General features: G+C 39.9%; 1 protein-coding gene across 2 annotated transcripts in view; it reads right to left on the bottom strand.

Moving 5' to 3' along the window:
• Positions 1-5,220: 5,220 nt before the first annotated feature.
• Positions 5,221-25,841, bottom strand: part of unc119 (unc-119 lipid binding chaperone) — a 33,250-nt gene continuing 12,629 nt past the window's right edge. For both annotated transcript variants that reach the window (XM_002937145.5, XM_031896675.1), the window contains exons 3-6: positions 11,559-11,672; positions 9,112-9,214; positions 7,955-8,127; positions 5,221-7,340 (exon numbers count right to left, since the gene is read on the bottom strand). In XM_002937145.5, coding sequence (XP_002937191.2) covers positions 7,228-7,340; positions 7,955-8,127; positions 9,112-9,214; positions 11,559-11,672 — 503 coding nt within the window. In that variant the 3' untranslated portion in view covers positions 5,221-7,227. The remainder of the gene's footprint in view (positions 7,341-7,954; positions 8,128-9,111; positions 9,215-11,558; positions 11,673-25,841) is intronic.

Here is a 25,841-nt window from a genome sequence, read left to right as displayed (position 1 = left end):
TTGTGATCCCATTTTAATTATGGAGTAGTCTACCCCAAATAAAAAAATTCATGATGTGAATACTGATACACACCTTAATCCAGATTATAACATTTACTAGATCCTGGGAATCAGGAGAACAATGATATAGGAAGAGAACATTATTATCCCAGAAAAGTAGCTGCCTGCCAACCAATGTATACGACTGCACCGGGACTAGATATAAGGGGGCTGCACATCTTCAAGCTAACCTTTAGTATGTTATAAAATGGGCAATTCTTAATCATTTTTCAATTGGTCTTTACTATTTATTTATTTTTATGATTTTAAATTAATTGCCCTCTTCTTTGGAATCTTTTCAGCTTCCAAATGGTGATCGCTGACTCCAGCAGCCCATAAAGTTTTTCTCTGCAAGTCTACAATTGTTATTATCACTTTTTTGCTACCTATCTTTCTATTCAGGCACTCTCCTGTTCATATGCTAGTCTCTCATATAAATAACTGCCTGGTTGCTAGGGAAATTTGGACCATAGCAACCAGATAGCTGCTGAAATTCTAAACCAGAGAGCTGCTAAACAAAAAGCTAAATAATTCAAACAGCAAATTGTCTCAGAATATCATCTTCTACATGATAGTAGAGGGTGATATTCTGAAAGCCTATGCACAGGCTTCAAATTCAGATAGCATGAAATAGAAAATAGATAGAGAATTGGATGAAATCATAAAGTTTGCTGTGCAAGCTGATATGATTGGCTCATCTGCTCCGATATCTGGTCTAGTCTCATCCACATCAATGGTCTATGTAAACTCGGCTGAAAAACAAGCAGGTCTTAATTTGTTGGCCCATTCAAGTCTACCCAATTATGTGGACCCAGGAGGAAATGACTGCATATTCCTGAGTTGGGCCAACAAACTGGGATCTTCTTGTTTGTAACTTCATCATAAAGGCAGATCTTGGCAAACACGGCCTGTGACCCCATGAGAGCAGAGAGAAATCAGAATGCATGGCTGTCTAATCAGTTCTTCTCAAGGCCGACAGTCCAGGAACATGTGGTGTTACTGCTTGATGATGGGGTTCAGGGGTCCTTCTGTGACATAAATAAGAATAAAATATAAAATAAGCAGCCGAAGTTGGTTGATCACGGCAGCATTGCTTATAAAATACAAGATTATGTATCTGAATAGTAAATCTGAGGATATAGACTACGGCTGCCACAGCAAATGATGTCCTATGCCAGTTATAAAAGGGGTAGCTCAATTGGAGTATGTTGTAGAATGGCCAGTTCTAAGCAACTTTTTAATTGGTCTTCATATTAAGGTTTTTGTTTTTTTTACTATTTACCTTATTCTGCCTCTTTCCAGAATGGCGGTTACTGACCCCAGCAGCCAAAAAAAACAAACAAATTGCTCTGTGAGGCTTTAATTTAAGTGTTAGTTTGTATTACTTGCCTTTCTGTTCAGACACGCTCCTGTTAATACCTCTGTCTCTCATTCAAACCACTGCCTGGTTGCTAGGGTAATTTGGACCATAGCAATCAAATAGCTGCTAAAAATTCCAAAGAAGAATACAAAAACCCAAATAAAAAAATGAAGACCAATTGCAAAATGTCTTGGAAAATCACTCTCTAGATAATACTAAAAGTTAACTCAAAAGGTGACCAAGCCCTTTAATAAGAAGGTTAATATTTCCCTTTTTTCAAGAAAAGGAGGCAACCATAACTAGAACTAACTGACTTATTCCCCTTCAACAGAAAAGCCTTCACCACTGAGGTACTAGTCTGACTGTAATTCTTGATGGAACTTAAACTTCTTGACTTTTTCTTTTTAGAGCAAATGACATTGGGTTTGAGACCTGATCTTTTAGGCCTTGACGTGAGTCCTGCTAGTGGAACACACACCCAACCTTCAGGCCTGAGAGCGAATGCACGAGCGACTACTCCCGTAATATACTTGGGGGGACTGGTTGGGGTAACCAAGTTTATGTGCTCCTTTTTTAACTAATTATTTGCAGCAATGAGCCTGAAAAACAAGGTGAGTTTCCAAGTGATTTTATTCATTATTATATTTCTTAAGATCATTTATCTTCATGTGTTTCTCCGAAAGCTTTAATAAAATAAGGCATCTGGTCCCCCTAGTGGAGGAAATGTTGCTATTACATTCAGTAACAAAAAAACTAATGTTCATAATGTACTACTAGTGCAGTGTTTTATGTACAAATCCCTATGAAATATAAGTGGGCAAAATAATAGATAAATAAACATGTAACTGTAACTCCATATTAGTGTATTGTATTAGTGTATTGATACATTCAGGTCCAATAATGGACTGTTTTGTGCATTTAGGCCTGTGACGTGTGAGAAATGCATGGAGGTGAGTATATAGGTAACAATGTGCCTCCTGTAAGCTCAAAGCAAACACTGTGGGGGTGCAGAGTATACGGGAATGTACCCATGGGCCTTAATATAATTCAAGAACCTTCAGGCAATTTTTAATTGATGCAACAAATTCATCATGTTTGGATCTGTGCGAATACTGAACCTTTCCAGAAAATATGCCCAAATCTCAAATCAAATCTAAAAACTAATTTGCATATTCAAATGAGAAAAATAAATCAAATCAATTGCGAATAAAAAAATTGTTTCATTTAGGTTTTTAGAGCTTTTAAGTCCCATGTCAGGAGACTCACCTGTCTGCTCCATCTTTGCGTCTGGCATGGTTTTGCACAGATGTAAGGGTGTGCGTACGTAATGGCACTGCCCTGTGCATCTGTACATATGTTGTTGCTCCGCGCGTGTGCATCTGTACATATGTTGTTGCTCCGCGCGTGCGCATCTGTACATGTTGTTGCTCCGCGCGTGTGCATCTGTACATATGTTGTTGCTCCGCGCGTGTGCATCTGTACATATGTTGTTGCTCCGCGCGTGTGCATCTGTACATATGTTGTTGCTCCGCGCGTGTGCATCTGTACATATGTTGTTGCTCCGCGCGTGTGCATCTGTACATATGTTGTTGCTCCGCGCGTGTGCATCTGTACATATGTTGTTGCTCCGCGCGTGTGCATCTGTACATATGTTGTTGCTCCGCGCGTGTGCATCTGTACATATGTTGTTGCTCCGCGCGTGTGCATCTGTACATGTTGTTGCTCCGCGCGTGTGCATCTGTACATATGTTGTTGCTCCGCGCGTGTGCATCTGTACATATGTTGTTGCTCCGCGCGCGTGTGCATCTGTACATATGTTGTTGCTCCGCGCGTGTGCATCTGTACATGTTGTTGCTCCGCGCGTGTGCATCTGTACATATGTTGTTGCTCCGCGCGTGTGCATCTGTACATATGTTGTTGCTCCGCGCGTGTGCATCTGTACATATGTTGTTGCTCCGCGCGTGTGCATCTTTACATATGTTGTTGCTCCGCGCGTGTGCATCTGTACATATGTTGTTGCTCCGCGCGTGTGCATCTTTACATATGTTGTTGCTCCGCGCGTGTGCATCTGTACATATGTTGTTGCTCCGCGCGTGTGCATCTGTACATATGTTGTTGCTCCGCGCGTGTGCATCTGTACATATGTTGTTGCTCCGCGCGTGTGCATCTGTACATATGTTGTTGCTCCGCGCGTGTGCATCTGTACATATGTTGTTGCTCCGCGCGCGTGTGCATCTGGAGGCCAAGAGATTTTCGCATGCACTCTGCTTATTCAAGGACACCAGCCTAGGGGTTCTTAGCTAGGTACCATCAGCCTTTGATGACTTTAGCTCCCCTACTGTTCTTGAACCATCCAAATATTGTTTCTGTGACACTTTTGGTTTGACCCTGGCCTGTTCCTCAGCTACTGTATGATCCTCCCCGCCAGACTCTAAAGGTGGCCATACACGTTAAGATCCGCTCACTTGGCGAGTTGGTGATATCGGCGAATTTTGGCTAAATCAGTCATTTGGCCCTGGGGCCAAACTACCAAATTAAAACGACAGCAATGGGCACAGTCGTTCGGGGACCACATCAATGAGCTGATGCGGTCCCCGATCCAACTAAATTTTTTAACCTGCCTGATCTGGTCAGTGGGGCAAGCCTGTCGTTGGTGCCCCTACACGGGCCAATAAGCAGCCAAATCGGTCTAAGGGACTGATATCAGCAGATACAATCGGCCCATGTATGGCCACCTTTACCCGGCATGAGCTGCCTTGTCTTCAGGCTGTTGCCTACACTCTCCAGCACTCTGCTCAGTTTTACTAAGCCCACTCTGCTTAGTCTCACTCACAAACCCCTGTATCCCCATCGTTGCACAATTATGCTGTAGAATCGTAAGGTCCTGCCATGGAAGGTTATACGTTTGCTGTAAATTTGCAGCATTTTACATCTAAAGTATGTGATGAAATTGCTTTTTATAAGCAACAGGAATAAGTTTTATATTATGATCCCAGAGCTGTTCCCCCTCTCCTTTGTCCCTCGTTGCTTTTTTCTTTTGTCTTTAATTAGAGGTTTTGCCTTTCCATACTGCAGGTGGATATTTATATGCTGTGAAATTGAATTTATAGTATTCAAATACTCCATTACTCAGGGTGTTTGAGAAGGGACATGGAAAGTGTTAGAGACCATAAGGGGATGGCTGATGCAAGTTTCCAGAAGCAAATACAAATAAAACAGTTCTACTGGTCCCGACCAGCAATAGTTACTAGCAGATATGGTCTCCAGCGTACAACATTATATATTCCTTCATTTTTACTAAAAAAAATATTAAAGATCTATCTGTAGCAAAGGATGACAGCACTTTTTCTTTCTCTCAGTGTTGGACTGGGGCTGCGGGGCATTGGGAGAAAATCCAGTCCTGTTACCGGCAAGGGACTGGAATGGAGAAATCAGTTTGCAGCAGCTGAGGTGGGGCGGCAGGGGCAGTATGTGATGGGAGGGGAGACATGGGTCCTCCTTGAGATGGCGGCCCCCAGATACCCCAGCCCTACATTGCTATCTTTGCAGAGTACATACATTCATTATCCAGAAAGCTCCGAATTACAGGAAGACCATCTCCCATAAACTCAATTTTAATAGTTCTAATTTTTTCTATATTTGTAAAAATGATTCAATTTATCTCTATAATAATAATAATAATAAAACAGTACCTTGCACTTGATCCCAACTAAGATATAATTTGCCCTACTGGGTTTAATTAAATGTTTAAATGAGTTTTAGCAGACTTAAGGTTTGGAGATTTACCTCAAAATATAAATGAACTTCTCACACAATATTGGTTTCATTTCACAAAAGTTTACTATAATTAAGTCAGAACACAAACAAGACTGAAATGACCCCTCTACCAAGCTGGTGGCGGTACTTTGTTAAAATCTATGATACTTACAGTAACAATTATCTGAAGTGCACATATTACATTCTACTTAATCCTCAAACAGACAGACATTCTTTATTTATAATTATACATAGAAATATCTACAACTTGCAGCTGTAAAGACTCCCTCCTTATTTATACAGAAAATGGTGGATTCGGTAAAGTGAAAAATATGCATTTGATAAGTGACAGTTATTAAAATAATGAAATATCAAAAGTGAATTCTTTCTTCGGTCTCATCGTTACCCAGCCGTACGTATGCACTGTAGGGACAGCCATTTACCTGCATTATAAACTAGTTATTTAAATGTCCGTTAGCGGAATATCTCGCAGCATCGTCAAACATGTTTCAAGGAAGAAATCTGAAATTCCAGGTCAGCAAAATACAATAAATTTGTTCTAAAGAAAGAAAATACATGATGATAAAGTCATATTGTTAAAAAAACAATGAGAACTGGAATTGGGTTTTTTTTTTTATCAATGTATGTTAATTGGTTTTGGTGAGGTTAATCCTTAAATATAAATGCTTATTTACATTTGATGGTCTCATAAAATATACAGCAATTCATTTATTCTGCCCCAACACCAAGAGCACAGCTGCAGCATTTTGGAAGCTCATTACAAAAATGTCAGAGAAGATACTAATGGCTGGACTTGATCATATTTACTGGAAATCTGTATAGCTGTTCCAATGCATCTGGAGATCTTCTCCTCTTCCCAATATAGGTGCCACAGCATTTTTTCTTTTTAAAAATAAATTGTGTAGTTATCATCATCATCAAGAAGAGGAAGAAGAAACGAAAAAGACCTCCAAAATTGAAGCTATTCACAATCTTCATGATATTGTATTATACATGGAATTATTGCTCAACTGACTGGAATTCTAAATGTGCATTTACTGCAATCAAAAAAAGAAAAAAAAAATACTTGCCTCTGTGAGCTTGTTCCCCAGGAGGAGGACCGGACCATTTGAAATAAATATGCAGCGCTTCTTGGTGATATTTAAATTAAAGACAAAAAAAAATAAAGGAAAAAAACAAACAATTGCTCACAGGTTGTTACTGATTGTACTCCGTTCTAGTCTCCATGATGGATTACATTGCTAATATTGTTATTTCTGCACAATACAGTGTAACCGTAAACAAAACTTATTTCAAATATATCAGATCAGGTTTTACCTTGGATGGGCCTCATTGCTTCAGACTCATAGGTAACTAGGCTGGACTCAATAATAATGTAATTTGCAATCATGGATGGAACACTTAATCCTTAACGATCTATGCACAATTTTGTGTTTGTTTTTTGTGTAATAGCCATCTCATTAGAAATGAATGGGAAAATGTCAAACAATACTTAATGCCTAGAGAATAACAAGAATCCTAACAAGTGCAAGCCCAAAGAGGAAGAACTGATTAAATCTTTGGCTTGGATTTCCTTGATAACAATGTTTTTTTCCCAAGCTGACATTTAGTAAAAAAAGAAACTACTGAATGATTTTTTTGTCCTTTCTTCTCTTAGATAGAGGCAAGAATATTGATGAAGAACTCACAAGCCTGTCATATGAGAAAGGTTGGTCCTAAGAAGACTTAGATAAGATGCAAGAGTCCTTGTTCCAGGAGAACAACCCTTTATATGGAGCAAGAGAGAAGTATTTATTTAGGTTTATCCTTATCCCACATTCATGTTGGGAAGGGCTGATGAAGTCCACTGCCTCAGATTTTGCAGTTTGACGATTCTTGCACTATCTGAATGTGCTACAAAGACTGGGGTACAGCCAAAAATCTCCTACTTGCAAACAGTATATTGTTTCCTGGATTGTTTGCCTACGGAAAGTGGGTGTTATCCCTTACGTAACTGCTATGGGGAAAGGGGACTGCTGTTGATGCTTTCTCGCTCGTGCTATTTTTGGGGATCACGGACCTCCGCTATATGAATAATCTGCCTTGTTGTGCATCACAAGTTTGTTGTCCACAAAGTAGAAACTGTCCGATTGTGTCTCATATGGGTGCAGAATCATTTCGCGAACTGCAAAATAGAATGAGAAAAAAAAGGGGAAACAAGATTTTTATTTTGCAATATTTATTAAACATCAATCTCAAACAAAATGGACCTTCCATTGCCAGAATGTTACAGAATATTATGAGTACAGATTTATTTGGCAAAAATGTACTTTAAGCCATCTAATTCTTTATCTTACAGTCTCAGGGTAGAAGCTTGCACACAAATGGTGGATATGTCAGCCTTACATGCCAAGTTCTATTGCCTATTCACCCTAAAAGAATAACCAAACAGCTGGCAGGCATTTTCCCTCAATATTTATTCAGGCTTATGAAAATACAGTGAGAATGGAGTTCTCAGTTGACATCTTATGAAGGTTGGAAAATTACACAAATTCTGGCAATCTGTGGGTTCTGGCAAATGCCAGAGGGGCTGCTGTAAGATGCCATAGACAGTCACTATTTATTGGGCTGGTGGGGGGCTGTTTGGGCCTCTGTGTACTTGAAATGCCAGGGCCTATTTTGAAGTTGAAATCTGCACTGATTCACGGAGAATCAGACTGCATTTGTTATATGAAATAAAATATAACCACAGAGAGGAACAGATATATTTCTAAATACTTACGTAGAGAAATAACTTACTTAGATCCTCAGAGAGCTGTGGAAATTCATAGATATGTTCGCAAGTGTTTTTACTGCTGGGGATACAGAAGCCAAATTCAAAATCGAAGCTTTTTAATAGCTGCTCACGAAAATAATGCCGTTCAATCATGCGGAAGTTATTAATGGGCTTATCACCAACTGTGAATTCAACTCTGCAATAAAATATATACATACATAAATATAAAAGATACATGTTTGCTTCAGTAACGCAGACTTTGTGATCAGTCAGAGGCTGCTACACAAAAGGGCTCATTTATGTCAACAAGTGCAGTGAGTAAAGTGCAGTTTTGAGCCACAATGCAAATGTTCTTTTTCTAAAACCAGTGGATCTCGTAACACAGCATATAATACACAATGCAACTACATTCTTTTGTAATAATGGACACAACTGTGTCTGTTGCATAAGGGTTGCAACCGAGACAAGTATTTTCTAAGCCTGCCTGTCATCTGGTGTTCTCGGGCATCATTTCTGGTGTTTGCCATGACGTGTGTGCCCTATTCCTTTAGCACAACTGTGCTGTGGCAATTGACAGAGGGCACGAGGGGAACCCTGGAGCTACCTCCTGGTCCAGAGGTGGCAGTAGCTCCAGAGTACCCATGCGTTAGTAGGTGCTGCGGCACACGATTCCAAACAGAAGACAGAAAGGAGTGGTGCCCAGAGCAACTATAGGAAGGAGCAAGTACATTTAATGACAGAGTTGTTATGCAATGCTCTCACTATACTTATACCCCTGCCTGGCCCAGGACCAGTTGAAGTAAAATACTCGTTGGTGCCTCCAACCTCATGTGGCCCAGGCAGACTTTCACATTAAGCACAATATGAGTCTGTTGTATGTAACACTATTTTCATAGCTAGTGCCATTATGGAGAATGAAATATATTATCCATAAAAGTTGAACTCTAATTTACATGCAAACCATTGCATAAATGTTCCATTTTTATTTATTCTCTCCTCATACTTAGATTAATATACTGATTTTCATGTGCAGAACTGCATGTTCTTAGTTAAGCCATAAAGGAAATGAAAACAACTATCGCACATAGTTTGTATTTACATTACCTGAACCTACTTGCAAATTCTCTCATAGCAGAAGAGCAAGCATTTGCTTATAAGAGTGATCTTTCTAGGCACTTACGTTGCTCCTACTTGGCGCAGTCGCAGGAAAGCTGGAGTGAACTGGTATCGGACAAATCTGCCAGCATTAGGATCAGCATCCTTTTTATCGCCGTGGTCACGTTCTAAAACATAAAATGTGCTATCTAATGAAATGCTATATAAGGGAATTTAGCTTGCCACAACATTGCAAGGATCCAAGGGGTTGGTAAGCAACATGTTGCCCACAAGCCACTGTTTGGGGATCACTGTTATAGAATGTCCTATACCTAGCAACTTTGCAACTGGTCTTCATTATTTATCTTTAATGGTTTTTGGGTTATTTGCCTTTCTCTACTACCTCTACCCAGCTTTCAATTGGGTGGTCACTGCAGGTAAAAAACTACTGCTCTGCAAAGCTACAATTTTATTACTTATCTTTCTATTCAATCACCTGTACTTATTCTAGTTTTATTCAAACCACTGCCTGGTTGCTAGGGAAAATAAGATCCTGGCAACCAGATGGCTGCTAAAATACCAAATTGCTAACCAAAAGCTAAATGACCAAAAAAAACTATAAAAAATGAAGACCAACTGCAAGTTGTCTCAGAATATCTAATCATTGTCTAAATCATAGTAAAAGTTAAAGGAACAGTAACACCAAAAAATGAAAGTGTATAAAAGTAACTAAAATATAATGTGCTGCTGCCCTGCACTGGTAAAAGTTGTGTGTTTACTTCAGAAAGTCTACTATAATTTATATAAATAAGCTGCTGTGTAGCCATGGAGGCAGCCATTCAAAGGAGAAAAGGCACAGGCACATAGCAGATAACAGATAAAACACTATTGTATTCTACAGAACTTATCTGTTATGTTACATAACATATCTGCTATGTAACCTGTGCCTTTTCTCCTTTTTTCCAGCTTGAATGGCTGCCCCCGGGGCTACACAGCAGCTTATTATATAAATTATAGTAGGGTTACTGTAGCAAACACACCAATTTTACCAGTGCAGGGCAACAGTGCATTATATTTTCATTACTTTAAAGCTCTTTCATTTTTTGGTGTTACTGTTCCTTTAAAATAAAGCTAAACAACCCCTTTAACACAGCTTTAGAAGCGCAGCTTTCTGGCGGGTTTGGTTAATCTGTAAAAGCAATCTGTGCCTGGTTATTTAACACCATCAGTATATCCCAACAGCAGGTTAAGGTGGCCTTACATGGGCAGATAAAAGCTGCTGACGGTCACGGAGTGGGCAGCTTATCAGCAGTGCCCGGGGCCTTCAGACAGGCCTGCCCAAACAATAAGCAGCCAGATGATGATCAGGGTGAGAAGTGCATATGCGCTTAGATTGGTCCACTTGTATAGAGTCCTCACCAAACGAGTGGACCTTTCTGCATATGACCAGCTTTAAGTTCCCAACAAACATCCAATGGTACATTCAGACAAAAGGAAAACAAATCCAGCCTGCTACTTAACAGACAAGGAATATGTGCATAAGTCCCTCTTGGAACGGTAATATACCCAAACCCATCAGTTAGCAATGATTGCTATGACTACAATGGAAAACTATTTCTGTAACAACCCTGTATCTTCTAATTCAAGGATTTATGACTCACTTCATTGCATTGCATAAAGTCCCAAATTAAGCCTATAGGTCAAGTGTTACAACAGTTACAATCCTGATCATTGTGAGTAGAACTCCCTTCTCAGCAGTGTGTCAGCCTGGAAATTCTGGGTGCCAGGCGGGTTGAAAATATTGGGTGCTCATTTATAAACACTGGGCAGCTGCAGGTTGAAAGCAAACATCTTATTTGCTGCCATGGGTTACTGCCCACTGCCAAATAAAATATCAAAATAATATATTATATATAATAATATAAAATACACATTTCTGAAAAGCTCTGATTCTAGTAAGGTGCTACATTTGTAGATTGTAAGCTCTTTTGGGCAGGGCTCTCTTCACCTCTTGTACTGGTTATTGATTGCTTTATATGTTACTCTGTATGTCCAATGTATGAAACCCACTTATTGTACAGCGCTGCGGAATATGTTGGCGCTTTATAAATAATTGTTAATAATAATAATAATAATAATAACTACCCAGCTGTGATCACTTCTTCTTTTCAGAATGGGATATTTTCCATGGAGCCAGTCCGGTTTGAAAATAGCATACTATAGCAGTAGCAGCATTGTAATGAAATTTTATTGTTTGGTTTAAATGGCATTAAACGGCACTGCGTGACTAGACACAACCATTTTTACGATCATAATGGATTTAGCTTTACATGAAATACATGACACGCAGTATAATAATCTGATAAAGCACTTCCTGGGTGGGGAGTGTTATTGCCACAGGCTTCCTCCCAAGGCTGAGCAAACAAATACATTTACAATACAAGTGTATATTCACATTTGTGTAAGGGTTCCCCATGTCTGTGTGTTGGGAGATTCTATCCCTTGCTAGAATCAGCATAATTCTGTACATACCTGATGCTGGTGGCTTGGTAATTTCAAACAACACCGTTCCAGACTCCATGTCACGAATTTTAAATCTGGTAAAGTCTATTTTGTAAACGTTTTCTTCAGGGGTACACAGGTAATCTGGATGGGAGTAAAAAATAGCTTCAATCAATAAAACGGTAAGACAGGAAAAAAATATAGGGTTCCTGAAACAGGAGACTGCAGCTAAATTCTGATATAAAACATTATTATGAAAATATATCCCCGTAAATAGTGTTCGGGACTGTTATCAGTTATAATCAGTGCTTAGTGATGTCCTTTGTGTCACATGACTCATTGAAACACGTGGATTAAAAATAATGAACCCTTTGTTCCATTACTTCTATTCCTCCCTGTACATTGCACCGGCTGCTTCCTTTTAATGATTGCATTCCGCCTTCATTTGGTGTCTGTAAAGGTGGCCATACAAGGGCAGATTTAAGATACCAATTTGTTAGTTGGCAGCTTATCTGCCAGAGTATGGGGCCCTCCCACAGTCCTACTTGACCAATATCTGGCTGAAAATCGGGCAGGTGTTGATTTGATTTTCCTGTCTGACCACATTGGCTTGTTCACGCGAGCCAACAGCTTTTATTCCCATTGTGGTGATCTGATCTTTTGGCCTTAGGGCTAAACGATCAGATCAGCCCGATATTGGCCACTTCACAAATGAATGGATCTTATAATGTATGGCCAGCACTACCCAGAAAATCACCAATGGGTGAATGGGTAAGCATACAAAAAACACAAAAATTTACTTTTTTTTTTTACCTTCAGTAATTTACATAAAACTTTGTGCATAAATGTAATTAATTAGATTTATAAAAATAAGTATTTGTCACAAAGACTTGTATTGACAACTTGTTGAGTTGCACAGACGGTTCTTTAAATGCTTCAGTTTGAAAAATGAATATTTTGACCCCTCACTCCTGTTTTCCCCCACAGCAATATCTCTATGGAGTAGTTATTGTTTCTGTATATGGATGAAAGGAATATCAAGCAACATAGCAACAGCCAAAATAGGAACAAAATAATGGACAACAAAACATAGTTATTATAGAAAAAGAGGAAGCACTGGGGAGGGAAGAAAGCAGAATTCTCGATACAAAAGGACAAATATGAGATAGAAGAACAGTGATTAAACAAAATACGGGTAGGGGGTTACAAAAGATACAGGTAATTGTGTAATAATTATTCTACAGTGACCTCTTAGGCCACTGGATGACACTGTATTTGCTGAAAACTATGTAGCAGCCACCAGCTGAAAACAGAAGCATGTATTGTTGGAACTGAATTCTTGCCTGCAGGAGAGTTGCATTCTACTAAATTGCTTCAAGAGTCGGAACTAGCCGTGCAGTCAAGTAATTTAAATTGCAATATTAACAAATACCAAGGTCTGACAATTTGTAATTAATGTATATTGGAACCTTGCGTAGAACTGCACGTTCATTAATTAAGAATTATTGGGAGGCTGCAAGGAGCCTGTGAACCCAGCAGGCAAACTTTGCATCTTTTACACATTATATTAGTCCAGTCTGCTCATTCATCCTCATTACGGTTCATTTCACTGCTACCAGACCTTCTGCATGAAACATCCTAACATTAACAGCTACTCCCACACCACTTCCTTCACATAAGTATCCTCTAAACCACTCAGTGAGATCTTACCATGACCTTCAACCTCCTGTCCTCAAGAGTCTCTGCCCATTCATGCTTACCAGCCACCATTCCCGCTATGGTCACAGCTATCTTATAACACTGCCTGTCAGAAGTCAGAAGTATTCCCACACTCCCACCACTGATGGTAATGCTATTTTTTAGTCATACCTGGTTGATCAGTCTCTGGAGTGACCAAAAGGTAAGTAGAGTCAGGCTGTGGGTCTGGGATGGGGGCATACCAGAGTGGCGGGTGTGGGTCGGGTTGCAGGTCAGTGGGTCCTGGTCAGGTAAGGGTCTTCCCAACTGGACCAGTGAAGGTCTTAATGCGGTCCTCAAGCCGACAGAAGAATCAAGCCCGTCCAATTGACATCTGGTCAATTTTTGGCCAGATATCTTTCAGGGAGGCCTGTCATGCATGGGCAGATAAGCTTCCAAAGCGGAAGGACCTGAATCAGCAGTTTACATCTACCCATGTATGGCCACCTGAAGATGCCCTGGTGAGTTCTATCATAGGCTGTATAGTAACATAGTTACATAGGGTTGAAAAAAGACCATTCAAGTCCATCAAGTTCAACCCATCCAAGTAAACCCAGCACACACAAACCTATACTTACCAATCTATACACTCATATACATAAACTATATATACAATCACTAATACTAACTGCAGATATTTGTATCACAATAGCCTTGGATATTCTGCTTGTTCAAAAAAACTTATCCAGGCCCCTCTTATAGGCATTATAGACAGAATCTGCCATCACAACATCACTAGGAAGGGCATTCCCCAACCTCACTGCCCTCACTGTGATAAACCACCTACGCTGCTTCAAATGGAAGCTCCTCTAATCTAAAGGGGTGACCTCTGGTGCGTTGATCGTTTTTATGGGAAATAAGAACCTCCCCCATCTGCCTATAATACCCTCTAATGTACTTGTACAGAGTAATCATGTCCCCTCGCAAGCGCCTCTTTTCCAAAGAAAACAACCCCAACCTCGACAGTCTAACCTCATAGTTTAACCCTTCCATCCCCTTTACCAGTTTAGTTGCAGTCTCTGCACTCTCTCCAGCTCATTAATATCCTTCTTTAGGACTGGAGCCCAAAACTGCACTGCATACTCAAGGTGAGCTCTGTCTTCACGTGGCCCCTGACCACTCAAGGTACTGTTCATTGTATTTTTTTGCTCAGGGGCCATTTATCAACATCAGGCAGATTTGCCAATGGGCAGTAACCACTGGCAACCAATTGTTGCATTCACTGTTCTACCTGTGGCTGGCTAAAATGAGCCAATCAATGATTGGCTGCTATGGGTTACTGCCCATGGGCAAATTTGCCCCATGTTGAGCTAAAATACATGTTGCAAAAGCATGTTGAGCTAAAATACTCTAGAATTCCTAGAATTAGAGTTTTGGCTTGAGAAAAGCTGGCTAGCAATACAATTTGGTAGTCAGAGAAAACAGAGGAGAGACCCGACAAACTACTTTCAGTCACAATTACATTTACAAATACACTTAAAATCACTGACCATTTGTAATGAGTGTATATTGTAAATGTTGCTTAAAATTACATTTTCTTTCCTAATGCCTTTTTGGGGTGGACATCCGCTTTAAAGGAAAACTATACCCCAGAATGTGGGTCTCTATAAAAATACATTGCAAAACACAGCTTATATGTTAAACCCTGTTTTATCTAAATAAACTATTTTCATAAAAATATTTTTTTAGCAGTATGTGCCATTGGGTAATCCTAAATAGAAAACTGCCATTTTAAGTACTAAGGGCCGCCTCCTGGGATCATACGAATCATGGTGCACACAAACACGCCAAGGCACACATACATGCTTCCACAGAAATAGTTCAGCATTTCCAGCTGTGTAACCCCTAGGGTCTGTGCAATATGAATTGGTAATGCCAGTGTGAACTGTACCATGCAACAAAGCAGGTAAGGAGGCAAATATAATTTGCACAATTAAGTGTGTAATAATCTGAAAAAATAGAAAATTTTCCAGCTATAACCAAAAATTTAGAGGGGCCCAAACATATCACACTAAACTAAAGTCACAACCAAACCCATGAAAAAATAATTTACTCATAGTGGTTATTTAGATCACATCTGTCTGGCTGTTTTATTTCTCTGCTCTGCTTTTTCTGACTCCTGAAATGAAGTAGAAGATTAACAGAAATGAAGGAAAATAGACTTCTGCTACATTGTTGAGTCAGAAGGAGGCAACAGAAAGGGAGAAACATTGTTTTGCAATTTACATTTACAAATAACTTTAAAAACACTGAAACTCCACTTCCAAATCTACAAGCTAACTTTTTTTTTTATATATAAATATGGCATGGTAAACCCTAATGACAGCACTGTGACTTCTAAAACACTTTTTAGTTTTTCGACAGGATTTCATATATTCCATGGCAAAGAAGCAACAAAAACATTTAAAGCACTACTACTTCTGCCCACTGACTTGGAATGGGAGTATGCAAGTTGCCCTGTATGGGTAATTACTGCTTGAGGAAAAACAGATTTAATTAGTCATTTATTTATTTCATCAATCCATGTTTGTGAAACGAAAACAGGCCGACGTTTCGGTCCCCATCTCGGACCTTTCTCAAGACCAAGTCTGAGATGGGGACCAAAACGTCGGCCTGTTTTCTTTATAAGGATGCCAAGAGAAAGTTACCTGGTGTGCATCTGTATTTTTGATTTTGTGTATTGCTGAGCTTGGATAGCACCCAGGTTTAATGCTTTTTTGTTTTTTTGTTTGGTGTGCTTGAACTTTCAGACTTATATATATATATATATTCATTCAACAGCTAATAAGCGCACTCCAGGGTCTTAGCTTAAAAACTTGATCTTTATTCCAATATTGCCATCTGATCAACGTTTCGGCTCCGGCCTAGAGCCTTTCTCAAGATGGCTGGAGCCGAAACGTTGATCAGATGGCAATATTGGAATAAAGATCAAGTTTTTAAGCTAAGACCCTGGAGTGTGCTTATTAGCTGTTGAATATGTGATATTTCCCAAGCTGCACCCGGGCATAACTTCATAGAGATTCAAGGTGAAATCTGGAGTGCGGATCGTTTTGTGGATATATATATTATATTATATATATGCCATTTTTCCAGCAAAGTTGTAGTGTATACGCACAAACACATGCACACCTCCCTATATTTATGCCTTAAGGCCATGGGCATGTAATATCATGTTGCCAGCAAGTATTAATGTGGTTGTATAGCCTGAGCCTGACCAGCCATTACAGAAATAAGAGCATTATCTTCATACAGTCTCCAGACATCTGTTATATTCTTAATGTTAGGTGGGATCTCAAGGTGACTGAAGAGCCTGGCTAATGAGCTCAGATATATAAAATTCAGCCTATAGCAGGATATAACAAGATTAGGCAGAATATGCAAGTGCTAGGGGGGCACTAGGACCCTAGGCACGGACCTTGGACCAAGAAGGAGAGCACAGCAGGGCTAGTGCCTGGTGCAGTGGTTGCTGGCTTGGTAGTGAGCAGAGAGGCTTGGGTAGAAAGTGGCAAAGGGATGACAGGTTCTAGCCTAGATCTATAGTAGCTCCTCTATCATAACAGCCCCCAACTTCAGTCTTGCACAGGTCTAACTGAGTGGGCCTGCACCCACAATTGGGCTGTCTGTAACCTGCTCAGACCAACTACCCAGCCTAAAACATCTGTATGTGCCAAACGCCCTGTTACCTGCCTGAATCATGGCGCGGAAGTTGTGTCACCCAAGGGCTGAAGAAGTATATTTTGCAAGAAGAGAAGCAAGAACCCTGCAATTCACACACTCACTGACACTCACCCCATCCAATACCCATTATTGGAATTCAGTAACATAGCAGAAGTGGCACTAGCAGAATAGCAGAAACTTTCCAAACCAGTGTGTCAGCCTCTACTAGGGCAACTTAAACCAGGAGAAATTACAATGATATTAATTGCAGTTTTCTTTCTTCAGTTGTTCTTTTACTATCCCAAAATTGCATGGGTTTGAGGAGAGATCATGAAGAAGTCAATGGGAACTGTTGTAGGCAAATTGTAACAATCTTTATATAATTTGTGGTTTTATAGGTTTTGGTTTGTAAGTACACAAAGGTTTTACTGAAAACAAGGATGGTTTCTGTATTCGTTCTGCAGTTTTATTTGTTTGTGCTTTTTTAATTCAGATCTTTCAATACATACAGTAAGTCAACATTCATGCTTTTTTCATTTGTGAGTTTTTGTGGTAGAAAATTCCACAAAAATTGCACAAATTTGATAAATCTGCTTCTTAATTAATTATGCCAAAACTGGAGTGTTACATTTTCCTAAAATACCTGCCATGGGAACATAAAGAAAACTTTTTTTGGGTAGGAAAGGGGATGGCTGCTTTTATTTAAAACTAAAATGACAGCGTTCCAAGAATGCAATATGATATGGGTAAATATCTAGAAGTAGACTGTGTATCAATATAAACACACAGTACAGAGGCGATTCAACGAACTACCCTGACTGAACTGGTGTATATAAAGGCTTAAACATTATCACCATACCATGAGCTGCGGAAGCATAAAAATAGCAAATCACTGAAACTGCACTTTAATTAGTCAAAATAATTAGAGACCTTGAAAGGATTAGAAAAACAAGATGAGCTGCTCAGTCACATAACATATGAAGGGTTCCTGATATACAGTACGTGGCACAAGTTTCCTGCAGTGAGGGCACACAATCATTTATATAAAGGCACATGTTCACAAACGGAAAATTAGATTTCTAGGCGAAAAAGGGGACATTTTGTGTGAAAAACAATATTGTGTCAATGAACTGTACTCATCTAAACATAGAAGGTATGTTCTCTAAAGTAGTGTTTTGGGCCGTTTTATTAAAAATTTTCTGCAAAAACCCTACTAGTCCCCCTCATCTGTTCCACTTCTTGCTGCCTCCTTCCCCAGGCTGTGAAGGGGGGCCTGCAGCACGTCCAATCAGCAACTAGGCTGACCTGATAGGTGGTGCTGGTCTATAAATAGAGGGGAGTAGCCGGGTTGGGTGGGGTTCAGGTTGGGAACGGGCAGGTTAGAGTTGGGTGAGGGTCAAGTTTTTCTCTAAAAATGCCCACACGTCATTTGAAACAGGACAGACCTGAGAGCATTTATAGGGAGCTCCAATAAAGGGGCCATTTTCTCAGATAGCATTAATTTTAGCCCAAAGTGAAACCAGCACCATATGTTATTTATAATTGCACCTACATGATTAGGGTTTTTTGCTTATCCAATATGTTTCATTTAAAAACTGGATATTTACACAAAACAAAAGAGCCCAGAAAGCCTACACCTGAGCTGCACGAATAAAAGAGGATGATGACTGACAGTGTTCTGCTGTCAGGAAAGTAGAAAAATGTTCCTCTTGCTCCAGCTGGGCACTTGCGACCATTTGCATCAAGAGGCCTCTTCATCCTTTTATTTGCAAATGCTGATTGACTGCTGGCAAGCGAATGGTAAGCCGCTTTGCAGCTTCACTAAACCTACATTCCTGAAATAGAAGTGGCTTAGGAGTTACGGCACGATGGCACACAGCCTTCGCTGCTCCAATGCAGATTCCAGCCCCTGATCAATTCCTCTGGTTCCATTCTGCTTTCACAGCAGCTACTGTTACATCGGTCATTCACTGTTTGTACAAATAAGCCAGGAAGGCAGATTATCTACCCCTTTGTGTTGGTACCAATGTGCTGAATGAAGGGCGAGTGTAGAAGAGCTACCTGACACAGAGAAGTAGACCAAAAGCACCTCAAAAGCTAGACATCATGCCAAGATCCAAAGAAATTCAGGAACAAATGAGAACAAAAGTAATTGAGATCTATCAGTCTGGTAAAGGTTATAAAGCCATTTCTAAAGCTTTGGGACTCCAGCGAACCACAGTGAGAGCCATTATCCACAAATGGCAAAAACATGGAACAGTGGTGAACCTTCCCAGGAGTGGCCGGCCGACCAAAATTACCCCAAGAGCGCAGAGACAACTCATCCGAGAGGCCACAAAAGACCCCAGGACAACATCTAAAGAACTGCAGGCCTCACTTGCCTCAATTAAGGTCAGTGTTCACGACTCCACCATAAGAAAGAGACTGGGCAAAAATGGCCTGCATGGCAGATTTCCAAGGCGCAAACCACTTTTAAGCAAAAAGAACATTATGGCTCGTCTCAATTTTGCTAAAAAAACATCTCAATGATTGCCAAGACTTTTGGGAAAATACCTTGTGGACCGACGAGACAAAAGTTTAACTTTTTGGAAGGTGCGTGTCCAGTTACATCTGGCGTAAAAGTAACACAGCATTTCAGAAAAAGAACATCATACCAACATTAAAATATGGTGGCGGTAGTGTGATGGTCTGGGGTTGTTTTGCTGCTTCAGGACCTGGAAGGCTTGCTGTGATAGATGGAACCATGAATTCTACTGTCTACCAAAAAATCCTGAAGGAGAATGTCCGGACATCTGTTCGTCAACTCAAGCTGAAGCGATCTTGGGTGCTGCAGCAGGACAATGACCCAAAACACACCAGCAAATCCACCTCTGAATGGCTGAAGAAAAACAAAATGAAGACTTTGGAGTGGCCTAGTCACAGTCCTGACCTGAATCCTATTGAGATGTTGTGGCATGACCTTAAAAAGGCGGTTCATGCTAGAAAACCCTCAAATAAAGCTGAATTACAACAATTCTGCAAAGATGAGTGGGCCAAAATTCCTCCAGAGCGCTGATAAAAACAGGCTCAGAACTGTACAAACCGCTAGATTAGAGGATGTTTCTATCCTGTATTACAATGGCAGCACTTGTTCTCATTTACAAGAGAGCAGCGAGAGCACATTCATCTTCTTGTGGCTTTTATATAGCGGAGGTGCAGCTCCTGGCTTTATTGTGCAATAAAGTCCCACATTTAACAGATGCTGGTAAATATGTGCTGGTGCCAGAAACACTTAGAGAACTAACACAGAGTTCTGCATTAAAAAAGGAAGAAAAGTCGAAAAGAACTCATTAACATGGCTAGCTTTGAAAAACAATGCCATAACTTCCTTTTGCCATTTTAAAAAATTTGAATTATTTGATTAAAATCCAATGGGAATCCATGGGAGATGACCTTCCCGTAATTCAGAGCTTTCTGGATTACTGGTTTCCAGGTAACGGATCCTATACTTTTTTGTATAGCGCCAACTAATTCCACATTGCTTTAAAAAGACTATATACCAATCACATCAGTCCCTGCCCCAGAAGAGTTTTTAAATCCCTGCTTTATCTAAATAAACCATTTTCATAAAAATATACTTTTTTTAGTAGTATGTGCTATTGGGTAATTCTAAATAGAAAATTGCCATTTTGAGAATTAAGGGTTGCCTCCTGGGCGGATTCACAGTGCACACAAACAAACCAAGGCACGTATGGCAAAAAAAATTCCAATTCCGTGTTCACATGGCGACATTTAACACTTCCAAATCCTAATTCGCATATGCTAATTGGGGTTTGGCCAGGACCAGCCAAAACCAAACCCGACAAAAAAAGCCGAATCCTGGCCGAATACTGAACCAAATCCTGGAAAGCTCAGGCACAATGCACTGAGATGGTGCCTACACACCAATATTACAACTAAAAAAAAAATACCTTCGTATAAAATGTTAAATGGTAGAGTAAATTATTTGCTATGTAAACAGTGTAATTTAGAAATAAAAAGTACCCCATAAAAATCATGACAGTATCCCTTTAAGGCTGCTAAAAATCATTTAACATTTTAAACCAACAGGATTGTTTTGCCGTCAATATGAATTCATGCAGCTTAGTTGCCATCAAGTAGAAGGTTTTTTTTATTAAATAGAATTTTATAAAAATAGTATAGTTTGCTTAAAATGGAGTCTATGGGACATGGCCTTCCTGTAATTTGTCACTTTTCTGCATAACAGGTTTCCGGATAAGGGATCTCATACCTATACAGAGAAAATGTTATTCAGTTGCTTAAATAGAACTCCATTGAAAATGCTTTTTCTGTGGTTTTGGATATTATTGGATAAAAAAATTCAAGATGATAGATCCCATACTTTATCCAGTATCCGGCTATATCTCTATTTGGTTGGTAGGCATTGAGGTACAATGACATAGGCTGTAGGATACCTCTTGTTGGCAAAGTAAAAAAGGGATTCAGGGTTCCTTAGTTTTTTAGTCGCCCTCCGTGATACAGTAAAGTGCCACAAGAAAAGAAACCATCTTTTCCTGGCTTATTATTGTAGAGGTCAGAAAGTGATGCAGATATTTCATATCTCTATAGAATTTTGCAAATGTCACAAGGTCCAGTTCCATGCTGAATCAGTTGTATTTTTGTTTTAGTGCCCCTCAACAATAGTATCAATGTCTAACCTCCACTTGTCTGTCACCTTTACTCTTTTCTTTGGCTCTATTAACTGATACGTTTTGAAAAAAACATGTTTTCCCATGACAATATTCCTTCAAGGTATGGTGATCCAAATTACAGAAAGATAAAATAATAGATCCTATACCTGTGATAATAAGATGGAAAATAAAATCTATGGTGGTACAATGATTCTATTTGTTTATCTTTAGTATTTAAAATTCAATTTTTTAATTGTTAAATGCAATGTTTATTGTCGTTATTGTTTTAGTGGCCATAAGAAATGGTGCTCCAAATAATGGAAAGACTGCTCATCTAAGAAATACCAGGTTCAGGTCCCAAGCATTCCAGATAATAGATCCTATACCTGTATGCTGTGGATTGCTCTGAATAGAAGGGGCAATTACGAGTGATGTGTGGGTTGACCTGCAACCCATGGGACCCGCGGGTTTCACTCGGTTGAGTGGGTTATGGTTGAAATTTAGGCGATCGTTGTGGGTTGAGTGTGTGTCAGACTAGGGAAGTGCATTCTCTGCTCCTGCAGTTTCCTGACTTAATGCAAGTAGTGTACAGAGCATAAAGTTGCGGTTATGGGTAGTATAATGGCAACATTTTGCGAGTTAGGTTCAGGTGCTGAGTTGTTTTTTTTAAAGGTTGAGTTTTTCCTGACCCGCAAATCACTAGCACTAGCACTAGTTACTGGTCCATTTAGCCCTAACTTGCTCAGAAAGGCTCACCATAGTGACCTTCAGTTGTGCTGATGTAGGCCATTAAGATCCTTTGTATTTCAGGTTGGCAGTCCAATACATTGTAGTGCAGAGAGTTACAGACTACAACATTTGTATTTCGCCCTCTAATGATACTAAACAAGGAGTCTGTATATTAATAGGTAATGGTCAGATTTTACCTCACAGAAGGCATTGAGGTGCATGCACGTGGCTGCATTAAGGCACATATGGGTAGGAGCAAGAAATAAGAAGATTTCTGTTCAATAGCCAAGCTGTCAAGAAGTGTCATAATCCTATTTGAAATCACAATGGGGCAAAGAAGGATGCGGCCTAGGAAAATATGTTCAGTGCAAGACTAATCCACATATGTTAGGCCTAAAGCACAATAGGTAACAATATCGAACAAAGATTATTCTGTATATGGGTATCATTTTGTATATATTTGTTTCTCTATAGGAGGAAGATACATAGCCAATGTGAGTATATTTGTTTCTGCCCAGGTTAATTATTAAGTGTTTTACAACAGAATTTTCCTTTCCTGGCACCATAGCAACAGCTCAGTCCCTTACCCTGGCAGTATTTGTTGCCATAGCAACTGTGTTGGTGGATCACAGAAGGGAAAGATAGGATGCGCCTCCTGCATACACAGCCTGGGCATGCCGTCTTTCCCCTCAGGGAGAGATCACTGGGGAAAAAGCTCTGCTTCGCTCTGTCACAGACAAAAATAAAATTATGTTTAGCCTGACGCACTCATAGGGTTGCCACCTGGCCTGTAAAAATTCAGCTTGATGCCAATATTATTAGGGGAAAGGTGGCAAAAAATGTGATTATTCATATAATGAGAAAGTAGTAAACTAAAATAAGGGGCTAAACTGGTTCTAAACCAATTTTGGGGACACAAAGAGGATTCACTGGCTTAATATGGGTCCCCTGAGATAAAGGTTATGAAACACTGGTTTAGCTAAAAAAGGTTCTTATTTGAGAAATTCAGGCCCACAATATAATATTTCCTAACAATCAGAAGCTCTGCCAATAAGGAGGATGTATGAATGATACAAACCAACAGAAAAAAAACTCCATTATATGCATATATGGAATCCATTACCCAGAATTCCTGAGATTAGATGTATCCAGTGGTCAAGAGCTCCTTATTAGGATTCATTGATAGATTTCAGGTCTATTCTGGAGAACAAAAATCTGTAACCAATAGGGCAGAGTAGATAGATTTGCGTAAGTAATGCTGTAAGTTTTTCCATTTCTATGGTCCGCCACAGTCTGTTTTCTACTATTGTAGGGGGCAAGTATTTCCATCTCCATTAGGCATCTTGCATTCAAACAAACGTGTGCATAGATGATCTGTGTTCATTTGTCTGTGATCTGGGTTTGTAGAGTTAAATGGCCAACCAAGGCTAGTGTGTGAAATCAGCGTCCAGAGTCTCTTGAATATATCGGAACATAATTGTTTGATCACAGGACAGTTCCACCACATACATTTTGTCTGTTATTTCACATCCTCTTGCACATTGATGTGTAGTGAGAAACCATTTGCAAAGTTTTTAGAGGGTGAGATACAAGTCATGGTATACTTTGGAATCATCCTCTTTTATTTGATGGAGAATGTCTTCTTTATCTTGAGATTCATTTAGTATTTGTTCCCATGTAAGCATTTGGTTAGACTTTGCTGCTTTTGCCTCAGAATGAAAATCCACATAGACAATGCTCATTTTCCCTATACATTTTCAGAGCAAAGATGTTGAAAGAGGAAGGAATCCAGTTATGATTGCCCTAGAATTTCTTTAACGAAGTACCCGAGATGCGGAACTCTAACCCCCTCTGTCCCTATGTAAGTTAAATTAGAAACAGGTAACAGAAAACATGCTAAACTGGATTGAACAAGGAAATAAAATAAATAACGGATTGTTTCCAGTAGCCCTACTATTAATACAGGGGAAGGAGTAAGAAACAAGAGGTAATCAAGTAAAAAGGCCCCAGTAAAAAGTCGGGGAGCGGAGACTCCTCGAACAAGGTGTGGGCAGTTATAGGTCCTGTATAGGGTGTGAGATAATTAGGCCACCTAGAAGGAGCAGTCCTGTGCTCCACCAATGAGGTGTAGTGGAGTTATTACTCCAAGAGGACACCTGTCTAGGACTACAGTCAAGAAAGGGACTAAGTCTACAGTTATCCCTGAGAGATTTCCACTTGGGGGGATCAATTACATTGAGGTGTGCCTGCTACTGGGGAAAAAAACTTCACCCATGCTATGGTGGTGTGGGTACATCTTTGTCTGGGTGCTTCTGCACTATTACATCTATTGCCTTGTCTTGTTCCATTGTACAGGTAGAAGGGGCAAGTATGACACCACAAGATTTGCCTGCTTATATATGAATTTTTAGACAGGAATCTCACCCACATGGGGAAATTTCAAACATCCACAATGAGAACAAGCTGGCAACATTTTAAGTGTTACTCAACTTCAGTTGTATGGAGTCTCAAATGTTAACACCTTGCTATAGCAATTTGCTCCAGATAGCTGACTCTTTGCTGTGAGACATGTTAGAATGCTTGACCCTGGGCATAAGGCCAGATCACAGGCACTTAAGGTGTCACCAGTTGCATCCAAGCATGCTTCACAAGATAAGATGCCCTCAAAGGAGCTAAATACCATTGGGACCAGTGAGCCCAAAGGTAGGAACTTTGATACATCACTTAAAGGCACCTATCATCGAAAACTGTTTGCCCCACCGGAGGTGCGGGCTAAGGGCAGGAGAACACTAGGCAGAACATCTGCTTTCCTGAGCCTGGTCAGTGTAGCTCCACACAGGCTGATGCCATGCCTGCCAAAGGGGTTAGACTAAAGAGTGGATGACAAAACGCAGACTGAGTAAAGAATATGATCTGCCCAGTGTGTCCCTACCCTAAGAGAGCCGGCACTTTAGTACAGGGGAACTATAGTTTTTCCCCCAAAAAAATTCCACTGCAAGCAAAAGACATGTTGGTGCATATATGCGTGTGCAATATAAATGAGAGCCCCAGTTCCGTAATTATGTGCATGTATGTGACATAAAATCATGGGCACATTCAGCACTTCTATGTCACATGCAATTGCATAATGAACAAACTAGGAGACTAGCTCATTATGTGCATGCATGTCACATAGCATGGCCTCCAGCACTGGGAACTCCCTCCTGGTATACACGGCATATTGCTTATAAAAATAAGTTTAAAAAGCAACTATTCTATAATGCAGAATAGTCTATAAGAGATCCCTTAGATCAGGGGTCCCCAACCTTTCTTACTCATGAGCCACAGTCAAATGTAAAAAGACTTGGAGAGCAACACAAGCACCATAAAAATTAATGGAGGTGCCAAAAAGGGCTAAGAGTGGCTATTAGGCAGCCTGTATGCACCCTATCAGCTTACAGGGGGCTTTATTTGGTAGTAAATCTTGTTTTTATTCAAACAAAACTTGCCATCAAGTCAGGAAATCAAAAATAACTACCTG

The sequence above is a fragment of the Xenopus tropicalis genome, chromosome 2 (assembly GCF_000004195.4).
Source record: "Xenopus tropicalis strain Nigerian chromosome 2, UCB_Xtro_10.0, whole genome shotgun sequence".
NCBI lineage: Eukaryota > Metazoa > Chordata > Amphibia > Anura > Pipidae > Xenopus > Xenopus tropicalis.
The sequence above is the reverse complement of the archived record's forward strand: the minus strand, read 5'-3'. Positions and strand labels throughout refer to the sequence as shown.